The sequence below is a fragment of the Diospyros lotus genome, chromosome 8, assembly GCF_014633365.1.
Source record: "Diospyros lotus cultivar Yz01 chromosome 8, ASM1463336v1, whole genome shotgun sequence".
Classification (NCBI taxonomy): Eukaryota; Viridiplantae; Streptophyta; class Magnoliopsida; order Ericales; family Ebenaceae; genus Diospyros; species Diospyros lotus.
In genome coordinates this window covers 17412594-17432268 of record NC_068345.1, presented here as the reverse complement: position 1 = coordinate 17432268, position 19675 = coordinate 17412594, and the positions used below count along the sequence as shown (strand labels likewise).

The 19675-nt window shown below is 34.8% G+C and overlaps 2 protein-coding genes across 2 annotated transcripts in view; one reads left to right on the top strand and one right to left on the bottom strand.

The window, feature by feature from the left end:
• The first annotated feature begins 13912 nt into the window (after positions 1-13912).
• LOC127807989 (NAC domain-containing protein 30-like) lies at positions 13913-18123 on the top strand. The gene is made up of 4 exons (XM_052346275.1): positions 13913-13993; positions 14959-15155; positions 15247-15518; positions 17054-18123. Exons 2-4 carry the CDS (start codon positions 14990-14992, stop codon positions 17660-17662), a joined length of 1047 nt encoding a protein of 348 aa, XP_052202235.1. The 5' UTR covers positions 13913-13993; positions 14959-14989; the 3' UTR covers positions 17663-18123.
• Positions 18124-18282: 159 nt separating this feature from the next.
• The window catches only part of LOC127807988 (uncharacterized), a 69646-nt gene continuing 68253 nt past the window's right edge, over positions 18283-19675 (bottom strand). Inside the window, exons 10-11 of the mRNA XM_052346274.1 lie at positions 19073-19185; positions 18283-18896 (exon numbers count right to left, since the gene is read on the bottom strand). Of these exons, the coding sequence (XP_052202234.1) occupies positions 18542-18896; positions 19073-19185 (468 nt within the window). The 3' untranslated portion in view covers positions 18283-18541. The remainder of the gene's footprint in view (positions 18897-19072; positions 19186-19675) is intronic.

Sequence of the window (19675 nt, the reverse complement as noted above, 5' to 3'; positions counted from 1 at the left end):
GATAATGGCAGTAAAGAATTGGAAGAAACCTCGATCTGTTACAGAAATTAAGAGCTTCTTAGGGTTGGCTGGTTACTACAGAAAGTTTGTAGAAGGATTTTTCAAGATTTCTACACCTCTCACCAAGTTAACCCAGAAATGAGTGAAGTTCAATTGGAACGAGCAGTGTGAGACGAGCTTTCAGATGCTTAAGGATAACCTCACAACCCCACCGGTGCTAGCTATGTCAGATGGGTCAAAAGGCTATATGGTGTATGCCGACGCCTCGAAGAATGGCTTGGGATGTGTGTTGATGTAGCACGGTAGAGTTATTGCCTACGGATCCTGACAGCTTAAGAATCACGAGCGAAATTACCCGACCCACGATTTGGGGTTAGCAGCCGTGGTGTTCACACTGAAAATTTGGAGGCACTACATATACGGTGAGAAGTTTGAAATTTTCACTGATCACAAGAGTTTACAATATGTGCTCTCTTAGAAAGATTTGAATATGAGGCAACGACGATGGATGGAGTTTTTGAAAGATTATGACTGCACTAGCCAGTACCATCCAGGCAAAGCTAATAGTGTGGCTGATGCCTTAAGTAGAAAAGAAACCGCTTTTATGGCTGGATTAATGTTATCCGAATGGAAGCTAGTTGAGCATTCACTACAAAAAAAATGACATTTAGCGACAGTTTTTTTTTGCATTTACCGGCAGTTTTGAAAATCGTCGCTAAATCAGCCGTCGTAGAGCATTTAGCGACGGTTTTTAGCAACCATTGGAATAACCGCCGCAAATTACATTTTTTGTAGCAATTTTGGAATTGCTGCAAAAATTAAAAGAAATTAAAATTTTAATTTCTCCCAAGGGCCGCCAGCGCTCGCGCCCAAACCTACGCATGGGATTGTGAGCGTGCCCAGCTGCTCGCGCAGGCTCACGCACCCTCTGGACCTGCACACCATGTGGCGATGCTGGAAATTGAATTTCTAGCTTCCCCGTCCCCAGATTCAAACACGATACATCCTCTATGCGCGTGCACGCGCGTAACGGTCTAATTTGCCAAGCCTCCTTATTATATATCTTCCCATGTAAATTATATACTAATCCAACAACTATTTTCTAAAATTATAGTTTATATTTTTTAATATAAATTAAAAAAATTAATTTATTTATTATTTTTTAAAAGAATAAAAAAAGATTTTATATATTTTTTAAAATTATTAAAATTTTATATATTAAAATTTTGTTAAATTACTTTTTATTTTTTATTTTAAATTAAAATTTTTAATTAATTTTGTGATTAATTTACATTAAATTTCAAATTTCTTTTTAAGATTTTATATTTCCTTTAAAAATTTAATTTTTAATTATTCTCTTTAGTAAAATTTAAATTTTTAATGAATTAAAATTTAATTTTTAATTATTTTTCCTTTTATTAAAAATAATTAAAATTTTAATTTTAATTTTAATTTTGAATTATTTAATTATTTTTGAATTTATCGATGATTTCTCAAAAATCGTCGCTAAATTCAAATTTTTAATGAATTTAGCTGCAGTTTTTCAAAATCGCCGCAAATGTTAATTTAATTTTTATTTCGAATTATTTAATTATTTTTTAATTTAGTAGTTGTTTCTCAAAAACTGCTATGAAATTTAATTTAATTTTTTTAATTATTTAATTATTTTCTAAATTTAGCGGTGATTTTTTAAAAATTGCCACAAAATTTAATATTTTAATGAATTTTGCAACAGTTTTTCAAAATCACTGCAAAAAATCAATTTTTTTTTTAGTGATTTTAGCTTAATGACAATGGGGGGCAGTTTCTCAAGAAAACTCTTCTTATGTAGCTAGCCTCACCTTACAACCAAATTTGAGGGATCAGATACAGGCCTATTCAAAAGATCCCCGAATTAGACTATCGGTTGATGAGTGTGATTAGGTAAAGAAACCAGAATTTAAGATAAAAGAAAACATCCTTAGATTTTAGGGCCTTGTATATGTACCTCGGGTGAAGGAATTACGACATGTGGTTTTGGGAGAAGCTCACCGATCTAGGTACTCGATACATCCTAGTGCCACTAAAATGTACCAAAATTTGAAGTCGGTATATTGGTGGCCTGGAATGAAGAAAAGCGTGGAAAAATACGTCAGACAATGCGATACGTGCCAGAGGATCAAGATCGAGCATCAGAAACCAGGTGGAAGTTTGCAACCATTAGAAATCCAGGAATGGAAAAGGGAACACATCACAATGGATTTTGTAACGAGGTTACCAAAGAGCCCTAAGGGAAATGATGCCATCTGGGTAATTGTTGATAGACTAACTAAGTCTGCTCATTTCCTAGTAATGAAAGTAGGTCAACCAATCAACAAGCTTGCCCAACAATATCTCAACGAAAATGTTAGATTGCATGGGGTACTTGTAAGTATTGTCTCGGATCGCAACCCAAGATTCACTTCGAGATTTCGGAGAAGCCTGTAAAAGTGTTTAGGCACTCAGCTTAGACTAAGTACGGCCTATCATCCCCAGACTGACGATCAGTCAGAAAAGACCATTCAGACCTTGGAAGACATGTTGCGAGCCTGTGCTATAGATTTTTTGAAAAGCTGGGAAGAGCATCTACCGTTGATAGAGTTCGCCTACAATAACAGTTATCATAACAGCATTGGTATGGCTCCTTATGAAGCATTGTATAGTCGAAAGTGTAAGTCTCTGTTATGTTGGACTAAAGTGAGAAAATGTCAAATGTTGGGACCCGAGATAGTTCGGCAAACGTCTGAGAAAGTAAAGATCATTCAAGAAAGAATCAAAGAGGCTTAGAGTCGTTAGAAATCTTATGCGAATATTAGAAGGAGTTTAGAATTCCAAGTTGGAAACAAGGTGTACTTGAGGTTATCTCCTCTTAGAATGGTCACTTGAAGCAACAAAAAGAAAGACAAGTTGAGTCCTAGGTATATAGTTTTGTATGATATATTGGAGAGAATCGAGTCAATTGCTTATTGACTGGCCTTACCTATGGCCTTATCCAACCTTCATGATGTATTCCACGTGTTGCAGCTCTGAAAGCACGAGTCGGATCCCTCTCAAGTAATGCCATCAGAAGCAGTTGAGGTTCAAGAAAATCTCTGATACTTAGAGAGGCCTGTTAAGATTTTGGATCAAAAGAAGCAAGTCTTGAGAAACAAGTCAATATCGCTAGTGCAAGTTTTGTGGAGAAACTCGATAAGTGAAGAGCAGACTTGGGAACAAGAAGAAGATATGAAGACCAATTTTCCATTTTTGTTTGAGGAGTCTTTAGATAGAATGATCGAAAAATAAACAAATTTTGAGGACGAAATTTTTGTAAGGAGAGGAAAATGTAATATTCTAGTATTTTGAGAATAATAATAATTAAAGATATTGGGTAAAATAATTGAGAAATGGGGGAGACAAAGTAGGGTGTGGATAAATAATCAAAGATAATGGGTGAAATAATTGAGAAATGTGGAAGACAAAGTAGGGTGTGGACAAATAATTAAAGATTATGGATGAGATTTAGTGGAAAATAATTAAGAAATGTGACAAAATAATTAAAAATAATGGGTGAAATAATTGAGAAATGTGGGAAACAAAGTAGGGTGTGGACAAATAATTAAAAATTATGGATGAGATTTAGTGAAAAATAATTAAGAAATATGATAAAATAATTAAAGATAGTGGGTCACTACAATTATGCTAAGCTTAATTCAACCTTTTATAAATAAAGAAAACTTGAAAGATTGGAGGACTTAAATTAGAAAGAGAAAGGTTGTAAGAAAGAAAGAAAGAGATTGTGAGAAAGAAATTGAGCTTATGAAAGAGATTTGGGAGGAAGGAGTAAGGAATAGAAATTTAGGCACATCAAATAGAAGCTTGAAGAAAGTATTATAAGGTAAGTGTAAATATCTCAAATAGATGGAAGTTGATAATATTTTCTTTTATCTTATTATGTTTAATTTTTCAGAAAAACTCCAAAAAACAAATCAGGTGTTTTATTTTATGAATTATTATGGAAGAAATTTCTGAAGAATATGGAATGAAATATTTATTTGGTGATTTTTGGGGAAAAGGTAATTTCTAAAATGTGCCCTATGATTTGATAGTATGCCTATATGTTAAATACGATGTATGTTTTAAAATATGTTTTAGCATGTTGACATGATATGATGCGTGCATATGTCACGTAGATGCATTTACATAATATGATGATGATATGCATATGTTCATGTGTAATCCATCGTTGCTCATGCATCGCATATGTTTGAGAGTACGGGCAGGTATCACTGCTTTACCAAGGGTGCATTATTAGTGATCAATTTTGTAAAAATTTTGTTATAATTTTACCCTTATTTTGATCTTAAAATGGTTTAAATTGAATATTATCATGCATTTTGTGATTTTGTGCATGTTTAAAAATATTAATATAAAAATAAATATAAAATATATAAAATATAAAAAAATAAATATAAAATATATAATAATATAATAATATAAAAATATGGAAGGCCCAAGCCCAAAAATATGAAAAGCCCAAGTCTCACAAATTGATGACATCATCGCTTACATCATGGGTTGGAATGACATCATCGCTTACATCATGTATTAGATATTTTACTTATCTTTGTATTTTTAAATTAGTTATTTTATTTTTCTTTAGATATTTTGTATTATTAAATTATATAATTGAGTGGTCTCTATTGCATCTTTTACCCTATAAATAGAGCACTTGGGATAGATTTGTAACCATTCAATTTTCCTATAATGAAAGTATAGTTGTGTTCTTGAGATTTCTCTCTCAAATTTTTCACTTTAGTTTCAATATAGTTTCGTTCTTAGAATTTCTCTCTTAAATCTTCAACTTTTGTTTCCATATAGTTGTATTATGTTATTCATATTATCTTTTTATTATATACCGCCTATATGGTCGGTTGAATATTGTCTTTTCATTATATACCGCCTATATGGTCGGTTAAAAAATAGTCTTTCAATTACTGTCTTTTCATTATACACCGCCTATATGGTCGGTTAAAAAATAGTCTTTTAAATATTGTCTTTTAATTCCCGTCATTTAAATTCTTGCCAATTTATTTTCAAATGAAGATGGGTAGCTAAATCCAATCTTGGGTTAAGGCAAGAATAGCGTCCAACGCCAATGATTCCCAAAGAAAGCTGCTCTTCAATTGTGTAATATTAATCTGATTTAATTTGAGCAGTGTGCGTATAGTGTATCTTTGAGTTTGGATTGGAGCATAAGCCTAACTTAGAGTTTCCATGCCACGTGTGGAGATTGCTAGACCTGAAAATGTTTTCATACCCATGCCCAAATGATTAATCTGTACCTATAAATTCTGTCTGTGGGATATAATTCAATTTATGATAATTGCTTAACTTAGAATTTCCATGCCATGTATGGAGATTGCTTAAACAAGAATTATCATTATCTTGAACTAAAATTACTGACAGATCTGAAAAACTTAATTCAAATGAATATTATTGATATTTTCTATTAAGTTGGGAATTAATTGGTTTTGACACTGAAATTGTCTTGACCCAAGCTACTTAAATTCATTGTTAATTTAGTTTTAATCCTTTCCTTTAGATTATCTTAATCACCTCTTAAAATCAAATATTCAGTGATTTTTGTTTTCATCCAAAATAATCTCCCTGTGAACCGACTCGGACTCACCGAATTATAAATTTAAAATTGTACTACACGCACACTCGCACACTGACGAGTATAATCGCCCTATACCTGCTTTAACAAGAGGATTAATGTTTGATAAATTTGGTTGTTGTTTTGACAAATAAATGTGCAGGGTAGCGTAGCAATCAGTGCACCCATACACCTCGAGCTGGAAAGAGCTGGTCGTAAAAAATGGTAAGTGGCATATGAAGTATTGATGCCCGTCGGCTCAAATAGGCCAAATGACAGGACATTATGCATTTACATTCATACATAAATATTATACTCTTACTTAAATGGACGATCATCTAACTGGGCGATGCCCTTGGAATATCTAATGTTCCAGATGAAAGTCATAGCAGAAACAAAGAAAATGAAGGCATGTGATGGCACTTGTTGAAGTGCGTAAATGTATCAGTTATGCATATAACCTGTCATGTTTATGTCCTGTTATGTTATCCATGATGTTGATTATGATATTTTCGGCATGTAATATCAAAGGATGATCATGATTATGTTTAAACACTAGTACGTTTGAGAATGATGTTATGATTTTGTTATGTATATGAATCTACGATTTTGATGTTATAAGCTTGTTGAGTATTAGGTTACGATCTATCATGTTTCCGCTATTAGCTATGGTTTACCCCAATGAAGAGAATGAAAAAAAAATAATATATATATATGTGAGGTAGAATTGATAAAATAACTATTAACTAATAAATGTCGGGATAAGAAATGCTTTGAGAAGAACGGGGCATTACAATATATATAGACCCTTGATGAAACCCTAGCTTGTATAGGCTTAAGCCCATGCCTGTGGCTCCTCTTTCATTGGGCTTGGCTTTATTTAAACCTTTTAAACCAACCATTTATTACCCATAGTAAACTCCTTAATCCAACCCATTAACCATAGATAAGTGGTAAATAAGATCAACTAATAATTTGGGCTAAAAAGTCACCAAACCCTAAAGCCCAATAAGGATCCATATCCAAATTAGGGTTTGCATCCTTGCCAAAAACATTAAGTGAATTTAATCCCATATTATTAGGATCATTATTTATATTAATTTTCTTAATATTAATCTTATTAATATTTAAGAAATACCAGCTCTTACACTTAGGTTTACTCAAAAACCTATCGAGCCTGTAATTATCTCATCATGCAGTCCTATTGCGTATGACACATTAGCCTTCTACATATGTTAGCAATGATTCTTTCTCGTAAAAGGCCCCAATTAGTAGAAAGAATAAAGGTGATCACTAACCTTTAATTGGAGACTACAACCATGTATGTGTAATGTTATCCATTCATTGGTTTAAAGTGTCTCATGTTGAGTCATGTCCAGTGAACATGTTCTCCAATAAACACCCATACACTTGCCTTGGATCCCACACCACCAGCCTTTTCAGATTGTATGTTGTCTTCTTAAAGATAGAGGCAACATATGTATACCAGTCTCACATGCATCATTGATATCACTTGTCAATGATACTTTGACCAAGAACTATGTTTTAAGGTATTAACCTTTTGGTGTATGTGTTGAGTGCTCTTATAATTAAAGTCACAGTTTAACCACTCTCCACATAGGTTAGTCCTCGAGACTTCATCCTTAGACATTTATAGATAATTAACTACAAAGAATGAATTATGCCTAATTTATTTTATCATTACAGCAATCATTGTGTATCTATCACTGTAAGGACCCGCTCCCGAAAGTCCCATAAACACAGGAGTTTCAAGAGGAAGCCCTCACGGAAAGGATACAGATGCAAACTTCAACAAAATATCTCAAATGAGATTTACATTAATATACACAACGGAAGCAAAAATCTTATAGTATACATTCTTTGATGACAACATTAGGGCTCACATGCCCGCACACACAAAAACACCATGTCTAGCATAGCAAGACAATATCATTCCTGGACTCAAAACAAGACAAAACGTCCAAGAATCTTTCGGTTAGGGTGCCTCTGTACACAATATCTAACATAGGGAGAACCAAGCTTGGTCCCACCCTCGACTGCTATTCCACACTTACCTGGAATGATGAAAAGCAAGAGTGAGTCACAAGACTCAGCAAGTGTATATAAAAAAAAAAGGATAACATGTCTGATAGCTGACTCGCCCATAAACATACCCACCCATGATATGTATCGCATATCAAACCATGCCATGTACCACGATACCAAATCATAACGTAAATGCATCAATGCACACACATAGTCCTTGGGGTCCACATAAGACAAGACACACATTGGCCCCCAAGTCCCGCATACAAACGTGTTGTAACCCAATATAGGCTACTATAGACTTCCGAGGTATACACCAGATCATTCCCCGAAGTCTAAAAGTACACCCGTGGAGTATACACCAGATCATTCCCCACCGGGACCAAATAACTTCAACATCCAAAGACTCCCGAGGTATACACCAGATCATTCCCCAGAGTCCCATATCTTCAACATTCAATGCAACAAATAAAGAAATGCACGGCTTATGCAACATAAACATGATGTCAAGGCCCCTATAAGCCAAACATCAAGCCATGCTACGCCCACATAAGAACTCACACATACACATGCTCCATGTGTCCATGCTCACCTACAATACACAGGTCGGTACTCACAAGCCAACCATGTCATGCCAATGCTCAAGCCACCACTGAACACAAGACATGATCCTAGATGTATGCAAACCCATAGCCCAATGTCCCAATGCATTACCATGCAATGTGTAATAATAAATAAATCAAAATATAACACCACCCCAAATAGAAACCATCTGGAACCTACCCCGATAAGGTTCAGCATCATTCCACAAAGAAATGTAGGGAGAAATAGCCCTACTTGGCTAGCAAATACAAAATGCATCAGCAATACTCAGGGAACCTTTTCTATTCTCATAAAGAATTACATCTAAAAGCATTACAATCTTGCCTGTTAGTGAATCTCATCACACTCCAATGATGCCCCCAAATAAACTATTTATCTCCCGAACATTGGGGTAAAGCAAATTTCTCAAACGGAAGAACTCCATATTCCATGCCAAGATTAGCTGGATTGCTACGGCCTCAAAACATATTCAAATGATCCAAGATACACTCTAAAACAAAGCTTAATAAGCCTAGTTCTTTTGTAAAAAAATGGGTTTCAAGTTGGACAATGCCACAAATAGTTATGCCGCAAACACCAAAGCATTATTGAATTGGAATTGAAGATTTCAATTTCTAGCTTCTAGTTTGTCAGGCTTCAACTCATCCAATTTTTATCTAAATATCCACAAATTATATACCAAATCGATTCTTATCGAGTCTAGTTTATGAAAATTCAAACGGTTCATCAATCGGATATCTACACAAAAAGTTATGGCTAAAATAGTATAGGGTGCGCAGTGTAGTCTACCGCAGGAGTTGACTTTCGACACCCGGGAGTCGACTCTTGAGGAAAAGTCGACTGTCACATGCCCAGAGTCGACCTAGCCGAGAACCCTTCATGCAAAGTCGACTCCTAACACCCCAGAGTCGACTGTTGAACCTCTGGAACCCAAAAATGACGAACAAAACACCCCCAAAACCCTTCAAACCCTTTCCAAACCTTCCAATAAACTCCAATTCCACCATAATCCCTCATCCCAAAGGTGATACAACCTCTATTATCAAACAAAGGGTTTGAGAGATTTACAACAATTTTTACATAGCTTTCCAAATCAAGCTTTTCTTGAAAAATACCAAAGCTAAAGGAATCAAAGGGAAGAAAAGGAGTTTAGAACTTGCCTTGTGGATTTTGCTAGCCCTACTAAGCTTCCAAGCCACACAAGATACTATCTTTTTCTCCCAAAGCTTCAAATCTATGGAGAGAGAGAAATCCCAAGAGGAGAAGAAGGGATGTTGAAGAAGAAAGGAAGAAAGAAGAAAATGAAGAAGAAGGAGAAGTAAAGGAGGAAAAGTGGCTCACGCCACCACCACCTCCTCCCTTTTTATTCTTTCCCCCATTTACCCATTTGTCCCTTAAGTTTAGCTCTTATTCCCTCCATGTCCCTTAGCCATCTAAGTAAATGCAATTATCCTATAATTCATTTAAATAAATCCTCTTGATATAAATGCATAATTCTTTTCTTTTCCATTTCTCATATAATATCTTACACACATACATTGCAAAGTCGTGGGTCCCTTTTCGTCATAGTCAAATCCCTGACTTTTCCACCATTTTACCTTTTGTTCCAAACCAACTAAAAACATCACATATAATCCTTCAAAAATAATGGCTCAAACAAAGCAAATATTTTATTCCCACAGTTAACACCCGGATCCGCTAACGAGTCATTACAATCACCAAACCACCACACTTGGTTCATGAAGCCTACACTGACTTATGTCTCAATATATCATTTATAAGATCACCACACTTGGCTTATAGGGTATACAGTAACTACTTTTTCATTTTACATGTTCTATTATACAATGCAATTTTAAATAAAAAATGAAAAATAAAAGGACACTTATGTCTCTCTTACAAATCAAATGAAAGAATAATTACATTTTAATCAAGTCAAATACCTACAACACCCATTCATTCATTAACCCATCCAATCACATTGAACTAACTCCATGATCATCCATTCAATCACATTGAATAAAATGGCATAAATATATCTAAAACATGTTTATGTAATGTATACGTTTTTCGAGCCTTTGATATCTCATATCAAAACTCTTTCGGTTATGTCTTCCAATGCAATCTCATTGCATTTCGACATTCACCAAAAAAACACAACCAGCAAGCTAACAGTGCTTCATAATAGTTGACTATTTTATCAGTTTTATAGAAAATGGTCGACCGTTCAATAGAACAAGTGGACAATTCTCCTAATGAATCAAAAAATGGTCAACTACTTTTGAAGTGGTGTTGATTGTTTTTTGGGTTTGCATTGAACTAGTCGACCATTTTTGAAATAGGTCGATCGATTTCTTGAATAGTCGACAGTTCTTTTAACAAGTCGATTGTTTCACTAAAAATGTCAACTGTTTCCATGACTGATCGACTATTTTTAAGGAAAAAGCCAAAAATGGTTGACTAGATGGATAAGCCAATTGACAGTTTTTGCAAAACCTGCAAAATAGAGAGCTACAACCATAGCCGAAACACATGATACATTACATAACATTCAACCATAGGTTGAAAATACCGAGTTGAGGCTCTGATACCATTGAAAGACAACTCCAAAACTTGGTGGTTCATGCAAAGGTTTTATTTGGTTTTCAAAACTTTTTTAGAACAACAACATGGGCAGCAAAAATGGAAACAAGATCACCTTGCAAGACTCGGTATGTAACAACAACAAAAACAAATCCATCCATAAGGGGTAAGGAAGGTATACCTTACAAGATCAATGCCCGCCTATTTCTATCCCGCAAGTGGACGGATCGTGACAAGTAATATAGTGATAAGTAGAGTGTCGTACCCACGAGGACTAACTTTTGACGTCTACCCTAACTGATTTAACCTTAACCTAACACACACATTGATATAGCTATTAATAATGGCTTCAACTGTAATGAAAACTAATTTACTAATAAAAGATGCAACTAGAACAATTTCTTTGATTCAAAACTCACAAGGATAAGGCACTAGGGTTTAGTAATCCACCGTTAGCCTTTTATGATTCAATTGTTCATTACTCGAATTTTGTTATTCCTTATCTTAGGTTAAAAATTGATCATCCAATCAAAACCAAAAGCCTCTCTCGATAGTCATTCATTTCTATGTATATATATGAGATTGACTATCTCTAATCAACCTTCGAACATATAAACATGCATTCAATCACGGTGATCATCACAAAATGATTTCACAGGGCATAATGGTATCTCTACCTATTATAGGACCCTACGTTGTTTTCTACCATGTCTAATCTATATTGAATTTCTCGAAAGCAATACAAATTACAAATACGTTTCAATGGTGATTAGGGAATCAAAAATGACATTATGAACATAACAAACAATCAACCCGAATGAATAAGAAAACAGCAAGCCAAGTAACTTTAAATCAAACCATTAGAAGTCGAGGTTTCATTATTCACCCTAGCTATAAATACTTAGCAATGCATTCTTACAATCAAAAGAAAAAGCAAAGAGTCGGAATCCATAGCAGAGATTGAGAAAGAAAAGAAAAATACAACCCAAGAGTGTAGTCTTCAAGTTGCCTTCTTTTACCTCTTCAATCTTCCGTTGGCCCCTCTTTTATCAAAAACTCCCCCAAAACTCCAAAATGGAGCCTTTGTATAGCCATCCCTATGGTTTTCAAGTCGTGCTTTGTGAAAACTCTCATTCCCCATTGAATTGGACAAAGACGGGCCAAAATTGCACTTTGAATTGAAGTTCAGAACTCTATCGCGGTCCTACCATGATATGCTTGTTGGCAGACTTGTGAGCTCCAAAAAACAATTCCTAAAGCAATTTTATAGCGGTATGAATATCGTTGTAAGACCGTGAGCTCCAGAATTTAACTCTTACAACGGTCCTATAGCAAAATGCATACCATTGTAGGCCACTAGAGTTCTTCCTTAGCCTCTCTCTTCTTCGCCTTTCACTTTTCGCTCTTGTTCCACTTTCACTTTCTCCACCTCATTTAAAATCCAAGAGGCTCTTCTTGTCTGTCTTGGACTTGGAATCTGTGTGTGTGTGTGTGTGTATATAGTCTCTTTGAGAGAATGAGAGAGCTCTCGAGGCAAAGGCGAGGCTCTCGAGGCTCAGATCATGATCACTCGGACAAAATGGTAGCCACACACACACACACAGAGAGACGGAGAGTGAGATTAATGTTTCGTTAGTTAGTTCAGTGATGTGGACATAAGACATCCACGTGGCAGCTCCTTAGCTTCCGAACTACTGTCCCAATTAGGGCGGCGCACCAAACAGACAAGACAAAAGCAGATGGATTTGGACTGTGATAAATTACATACAAATAATCAAAGTTTCAGTGGCGGATCCACTGCGCCCTGCCCCCACTGCCCAACAATTTTTTTGAAAAATTTATTATATTTATTTTGAGTCTACATTCCCTCATTCAATTAATCTTTTAATTTAAAAAAATTTAAAACTTAAGTTATAATGATAATTTTATTTATAATTTTAATTCATCCTAAATATTCTTTCCCATTCTTCTCTAACTCTTCTGCCTTCTTTTTGTCTCTCAAATTTATTTGACATTTTTTTTTTTATCTCTCTCAAATTTTGTTAACAAGTTAGGAAGAAATATTAAAGATGGATTTTCAATTTTTTTAGTTTCAATAAAAAAAATTATTAACTATAGTTAAAATCCCCTTCTTAGTTCTTTTTTTATTTTTTAACATTTTAATAGTTTTAAAGTAGATTAAAAATTATTTAACTTATTTTTATTTAATACAACTGACAATAAAAAAGTCATGCAGCGGTTTCAAAATATAAAGACTCAACGAGAGCAACTATAATTTTGTTAAGACCTAAATTTAAGTACAATATTTTTGTTTTTGAAAATAAAAAAATTTTTTTGATAAACATGTGTTGGAGTTTTGTAGAAACACTATAATGATATTTGATATTATATTTTAACTTTATAGTACAATACTTTTTGTATTAATATGGATAATTGTTATATAACTTTAAATTTTACATTTTTTTGTCATTGTTATTTGTTTTTACTATTTAAATATCTTAGCTTCACCCTGATAAGAATTTTGCATCGTTTTAATGATAAACAAAAAAGATTAGTGAAAAATACATAATATGTCTTTTATATATCAACTTGCAAGGTTTGTTTATATATATATATATATATATATTCTTCAAATGTAAAGTGGGAACTAATTAGCTAGCTAGCTAGGGAGAATTAAGATGAAAACTAATTTAGGTAGTTGACATGTATGTTTGTGTATGTGTGTGTGTGTGTGTGCACATCGTTTGGAACAGGAACACGTACAATACAGGTGGAGCAGTAGTGGTGCGGGGGGTGGCGTGAGGTTTTGTTGTCACGCCGTCCAAACAAACCTTTCATCCATCTGCCACCCCACGCGCAATCATCAATCACTCTTCCTTCCTTTATACACACACACACACACACCACACCACACCACCCAACCATCGATCTCTGTCTGTCTCCCCTCATATATATATATATATATATACATATACTTACTTTGTATCCTCAATTAACATTATTCCCGTATATATTATAAACTCATCTCTCTCTCTCTCTCTCTCTCTCTCTCTCTCTGTGGATAGTGCTGCTGCAATCAAGAACACGTCCAGCTTGGGTTTTCTGGTTAGTATAACATTAAATTTCTCGATCAACGACGCATTTCTTGGCTTTTATTAAATTCATATATGTATAGATAGATTGCTTGACGTCATCAATAATGCACTAAAATTGTTTCCGAGTTTCATAAGTGATGAGTTCAAGTTCTTCAATCTCTTTGGTCTTGCATGCACCATCCCAGCTTGCCTTATACACACACACACATATACACATATATCCACATAGACTATACTTATTGGCCAGAAAGTTAATGACAGATATTGATATTCACACCAGTTTGCATATTAAGATCTGAATCAATCTTGTACACACACACACACACACACAGAGATTTTGAATGGTTTAACAGTAACAATATTACTAGCAAAATAGGAGGTTTTACGTTTTTAATTTAGTAGAGCAGTTGTGTGGTAAATAAGCTAGCTAGCTGAGTACTGTATAATATAAATATATATATAAATATATATAAATGGTTGGTGAGAAAGCTTTTTCCAGCGGCACGAGGAGGAGAGGAGATAGGAGTGGACTGCACTCTAAGCAACATTTTGGCGCATATATACAGCATGCCATGCCTTGGGCTATCCAGTCAATCTTTTCGGCTCCTTTTAGTACTACTGTTCTACGTCTATTATATATATATATGCCTATATATATATATATGCTTACATAGACCAAATCAATGCTGTTTGGTGGGTTACAACTGTTGTTGGTCTCCCAATATATAATTTGTGGAAGTGGATCAAAATTAAAAAAACAAAAAACAAAAAAAAAAAAGATTTTTATTTTATGATATTATTTCGTTTGAATTTACTCTCTCTCTCTCTCTCTCTCTATATATATATATATATATCTAAAATTTGTGTACGTACATGCTTGAATTAATAAAAAAATATGATTAAATTTTCATTTAGCAGCAATATTAATTACCAATTATTATTATTATTATTATTATAATTAAACTGGCTGGCTAGGTGAAACCATAGAGGAGGGTTCAATTCATTAATGGAGATGGAATCATCTGCAAGTGTGCCTCCAGGCTTTAGATTTCACCCAACGGAGGAAGAGCTTGTGGGCTACTACCTCAACCGGAAGATCAACTCTTTGAAAATTGATTTGGATGTCATTGTGGAAATTGATCTCTACAGAATGGAACCCTGGGACATTCAAGGTTTCTTCTTCTTCTTCTTCTTCTATGATATATATGTATATATGTAGTCTAACTAACAATTAAGTTGATTAATTAAATTCAATTTGGTCAGAGAGATGTAAATTGGGGTACGAAGAGCAGAAGGAGTGGTACTTCTTTAGCCACAAGGACAGGAAATACCCAACAGGAACGAGGACAAACAGAGCCACAGCAGCTGGGTTCTGGAAGGCAACGGGAAGAGACAAGGCCATACTTTCAAACAACAAAATTATAGGGATGAGGAAAACCCTAGTGTTCTACAGGGGAAGAGCCCCCAATGGAAGCAAGACCGATTGGATCATGCATGAATATCGACTCCACACGTCTCAACAACCTCCTCATCAGGCAAGCTAGCTCTAGCTTCTTCCATCACTTTTTATATTATTTCTTCTATTAATCTTAGCCTGCCTGCCTCTATCTATCTATCTATCTATCTATCTATCTATCTATCTAGTTTTGTTATCAAAATATATATATACCTGACTCTTGTAATAATAAAAACGAAGTGTCAAACAAAGTGCTGTACTTTCAAACTCAATAATACATTATCTATTATTAATGACTTAATGCTTTTGTCTAATATCGAACTCTATTTTCAATCAAAACTCACAAACTATTTGGTCATTTCGACTTTGATTTTCAGTTTAATTTTTTAATTCGGGTTTAATTAAGGATAGCGTTAATATTGTTAATAATATTAAAACATTATCAGACAAAATAAAATTAATATCTATCATAATAGTTAATATGCCTCTAAATCTAAAATACAATGTATTTTTTAACTCTTTTTAAAATGTATTGACAATTTTAACTCACAAGGCAAAATATATAGATTGACTTATTTATCACTCTACTTATAAAAAAATGACATCATTCTTATAAGAGAATTCTTTTTTAATAAACACAAATTTAAAATTTTATTTTATCACATTGCCAAAGAAAAAGAAATTCTATTGATCTGAACTAAGTGAAGATAAGCAATTTCTGTTGAGTTATGACTTAAGGCATAAACATGTGCTTGAACTTGAATGGGGACTTATCATATCTCTCAAGTTTCAAATTTGCTCCTAGTTCACACGTGAAATTCTAAATACACGTGAGATACACGTGCACTGTGAGTGAGTCGCCAACGAGGGATAGGGGACGAAATTGTTGGCAACTCATTGACAGTGCATGTGTATCTCAAGGAGGGGGGAGAAAATAGAGGTTGGTCACGAGGGAGGGAGAGGAAATAGAGGTCACCGACGAAAGTGGAGGAGAAAACAACGGCGTTGACAATGAATATATATTTATTATATAGATATATGAATGATGATGAAGATATATATTTAATTTTATAAATTAATCTGAATTGGTAATTTTAGTGGATAAAAATGTTTAAAAAAAATTGTATTGATCTATTTGAACAAAATACAAGGGTTTATTATTAAATAATTTATACTATATAATTATAAGTTTAAAATAATTTATAAGACTAAATAACATTATCCTAGATGTGCTGGTTAGTCTCTTGAGGTTAGGCTAGCTTTAAAGTGAAGTACTTTTAAGCAGACAAAGCATGGCCGCCCTCTCTCTCTCTCTCTCTCTCTCTCTCTCTCTTGCTTATATAGTCTTCCATCTTTGGAGTTACATACACAGCCAGTAAAGCAAAGTCGCTTATTAAAATATATAGATAACATGAATCTGTGGTTGTACTCTACAGCATATACAGATAGGCTCATCATGCATGCTTTTGAAGATCGATGCAATTATAATTTAATTTATATTTTGAAGTGTCCAACAATGTTATGTTTTGTTTTGGTTTTCTAAATTATCAACATATATATATATATATATATATGCATGCAAGCTAATTGATATTGCTACTGTTGCTGTTGCAGCTGGAAGAAGGATGGGTGGTGTGTAGGGCATTCAAGAAGCCCAGTCCAAATCAGAGGCAAGGAGGAGGATGGGTGGTGTTGGGCAGGGAAAATGGAACATTCAATGGTTGGTCCACTACTACTACTACTACTACTACTACTACTACTACTCCTACTCGTACTCCAAGGCAAATGGCTTGTTATCCATTGATCCAAAGCTCTACAATCATGCAATCATCATCAACATGCTCATCAGGGCAAGAAGAAGACCACCGCCACCGCCACCGCCACCTTGAGAACCAGCTCATAATTGAGCTCCCACAAGTAGAAGTAGCGGATAGCCCTACCCTTTCAGCAAAAGGTGCAAGCAGTACCAGTACTGATGATCAATGCAGCGGCAGCCAATATGCTGCTGTTGATTGGAAAATTTTCGATGATATGTTTGGGTCCCAGCAGCAGCTGCTGCTGCTGCAGGCTGATCATGAGCCTCCATCATTTAATACCTATTCCAACAGCTGCTTTTCATTCATCTCCCAAGAATACCACCACCACCAGATCGTCAATAATAATGATACTATTGCTCATGACCACCATACATCCAGCCATCTCTTCACAGGCCTGCCTGACTGACTGACTGACTGACTGACTGACTTGTAGCCCCCCCCGCCCCCCATATACACGCACAAATCATACCCCATGTAGCAAATCTCGTGCATTCGGTACACTTTTAAATCGTGCCACATTGCACGAAAACTCGTTAACAATAAGAACCAACCCCAACTTCGGTTCCTTCATTAATTTTTCATTTCCCTTTTTTCTTCTTTACTCAATTTTTTTTTTTTTTTTATTTTGGTGATGGGGAGCTATGCCTTATTTTAACTTTTGTTGTCACAAAAAACGCAATTTAGTTTCTTGTAGCATAATTTTAATTTCGTTGTGCCATAATCATGAATATTACGGATTTTTTTATTTTGTTTTCCTTTTATTTTTCTATAAATTCTAACTATTAGGGAAAAAAGAAAAAATAATTTATTGCAATATAGGCCTATTTCCCCACAAACTTTTTGGAATTTTTCAATGGTTTCAATTAGTAAATTTAATTGTTTTTATTAAATCAATTCCAAAAACTGAAAAGTTATTGATTTTAACAAAGTTACTAGGAATTGAAGAAGACACATGGGACCTCTTCTATAGATACCTCTATTGCACCTATGAGCGAGGCTACTAATTAAAAGCGAGCAAGCCAATCATTTGTAGAAAATCCCTTTAAACAAGATTGTAGAATACATGCAGATTAACAAACTTCGCATTGTGATCTACATTTGTAGTTTGGATCACAGACTCACACTAAGTATAACTATTACATGACATTATATCCTTAGCAACCTACTTTTACTAGCACAAGAGGACAAAGAGTTGGATCCATAACTTAAAAACAGTTTTCTGTAATCTGCGTGCGTATGCATGCATGAGCGGTAAATAGCCCTTCCATTTTGTTGTCTTCATGTTCTAAAGGAAGTTCCTCTGGAAGGAACCAGAGGAAAATCTGGAAGACAGACCCTGAGCCAGGTTTTCACTATCAAAATTTACTGTTTTTCGCCCAGCAGTCAAGTCCTTCTCGCGGTCCCATGGCTTCCAAGGATGCTGCCCCTCCCACTCCTCTTTTGCCGCCTGCTCCTGTTTCTGCTTGGACTTCTTTTTTGAGCTACTCCCAGCACCAGCAGCCTCTCTGTGCTTTTCTACCAACGATTTTGATCTTTTTGCTTCGTTGTAGTCGTCCACCAATTGTGCCACAGAATCTATACTTCTCTTTGCTTGTTCCTTGGAAGCGAGTGCGCTGGCCTCATTGTAGGCTTCTAAATAACTGCCAACAATGATTTATAATCAGTTCCCTAACGTTAAAGTAGATAGATATATACAATTTATCTTTCTCGTCTTCGTTTTCCTTTCAACTTAAAAATCTAATTCCCAAGCCAGCCTAACGAGTACAAAACCAAGGAAAGAAAGAGAAACCATATAATGCATACATCAAACACTTACTTCATTTTTGCTTTCTGGGCTCTTTCCACAGGCGTATCTGTCCAAACACTCGTATCACCGCGTCCTCCTTTAGAGTTCCTGCTAAACCTTGTGGTATGCATAGTCATACCAGGCTGGATAAAAATATCAATATTCGCTTAAGTTACCAAGAAAGCTAATTATTAAAATGAACAGGCAGAATAAACTACTCCTACTTCTTTCTAGCATTATTTCCTTTATTTACATTTTGAGATTAAGTATTCCTGTCACTTGAACACAACAACATAATTTATTTGCCGGGTGGTAAGAACCGTCTCAAAGTTTCAAATACTCTGTAAGGAAGAAAACTATCAAAGGGCACAGAATATTCCCTATGCAAATACTCTAATGCTTAAATTAGATTCGCTAAAATTAGAGGAAGTTACATAGCTTCTTGAATGAGCAAAAGTGACTTACCAAGTAGCATGGATTCTACTCTATTTATAATTGAAATTGCTAGGACATGATAATAATCCCAGATATCTCGAGACTAGGACTACTTCGGACATCCGTTACACAATTTTCGAAGGGGATTTAGGACGTAACTATTTGCATGTTTGGATGGAGGGTCTCCGAGAGACCTTG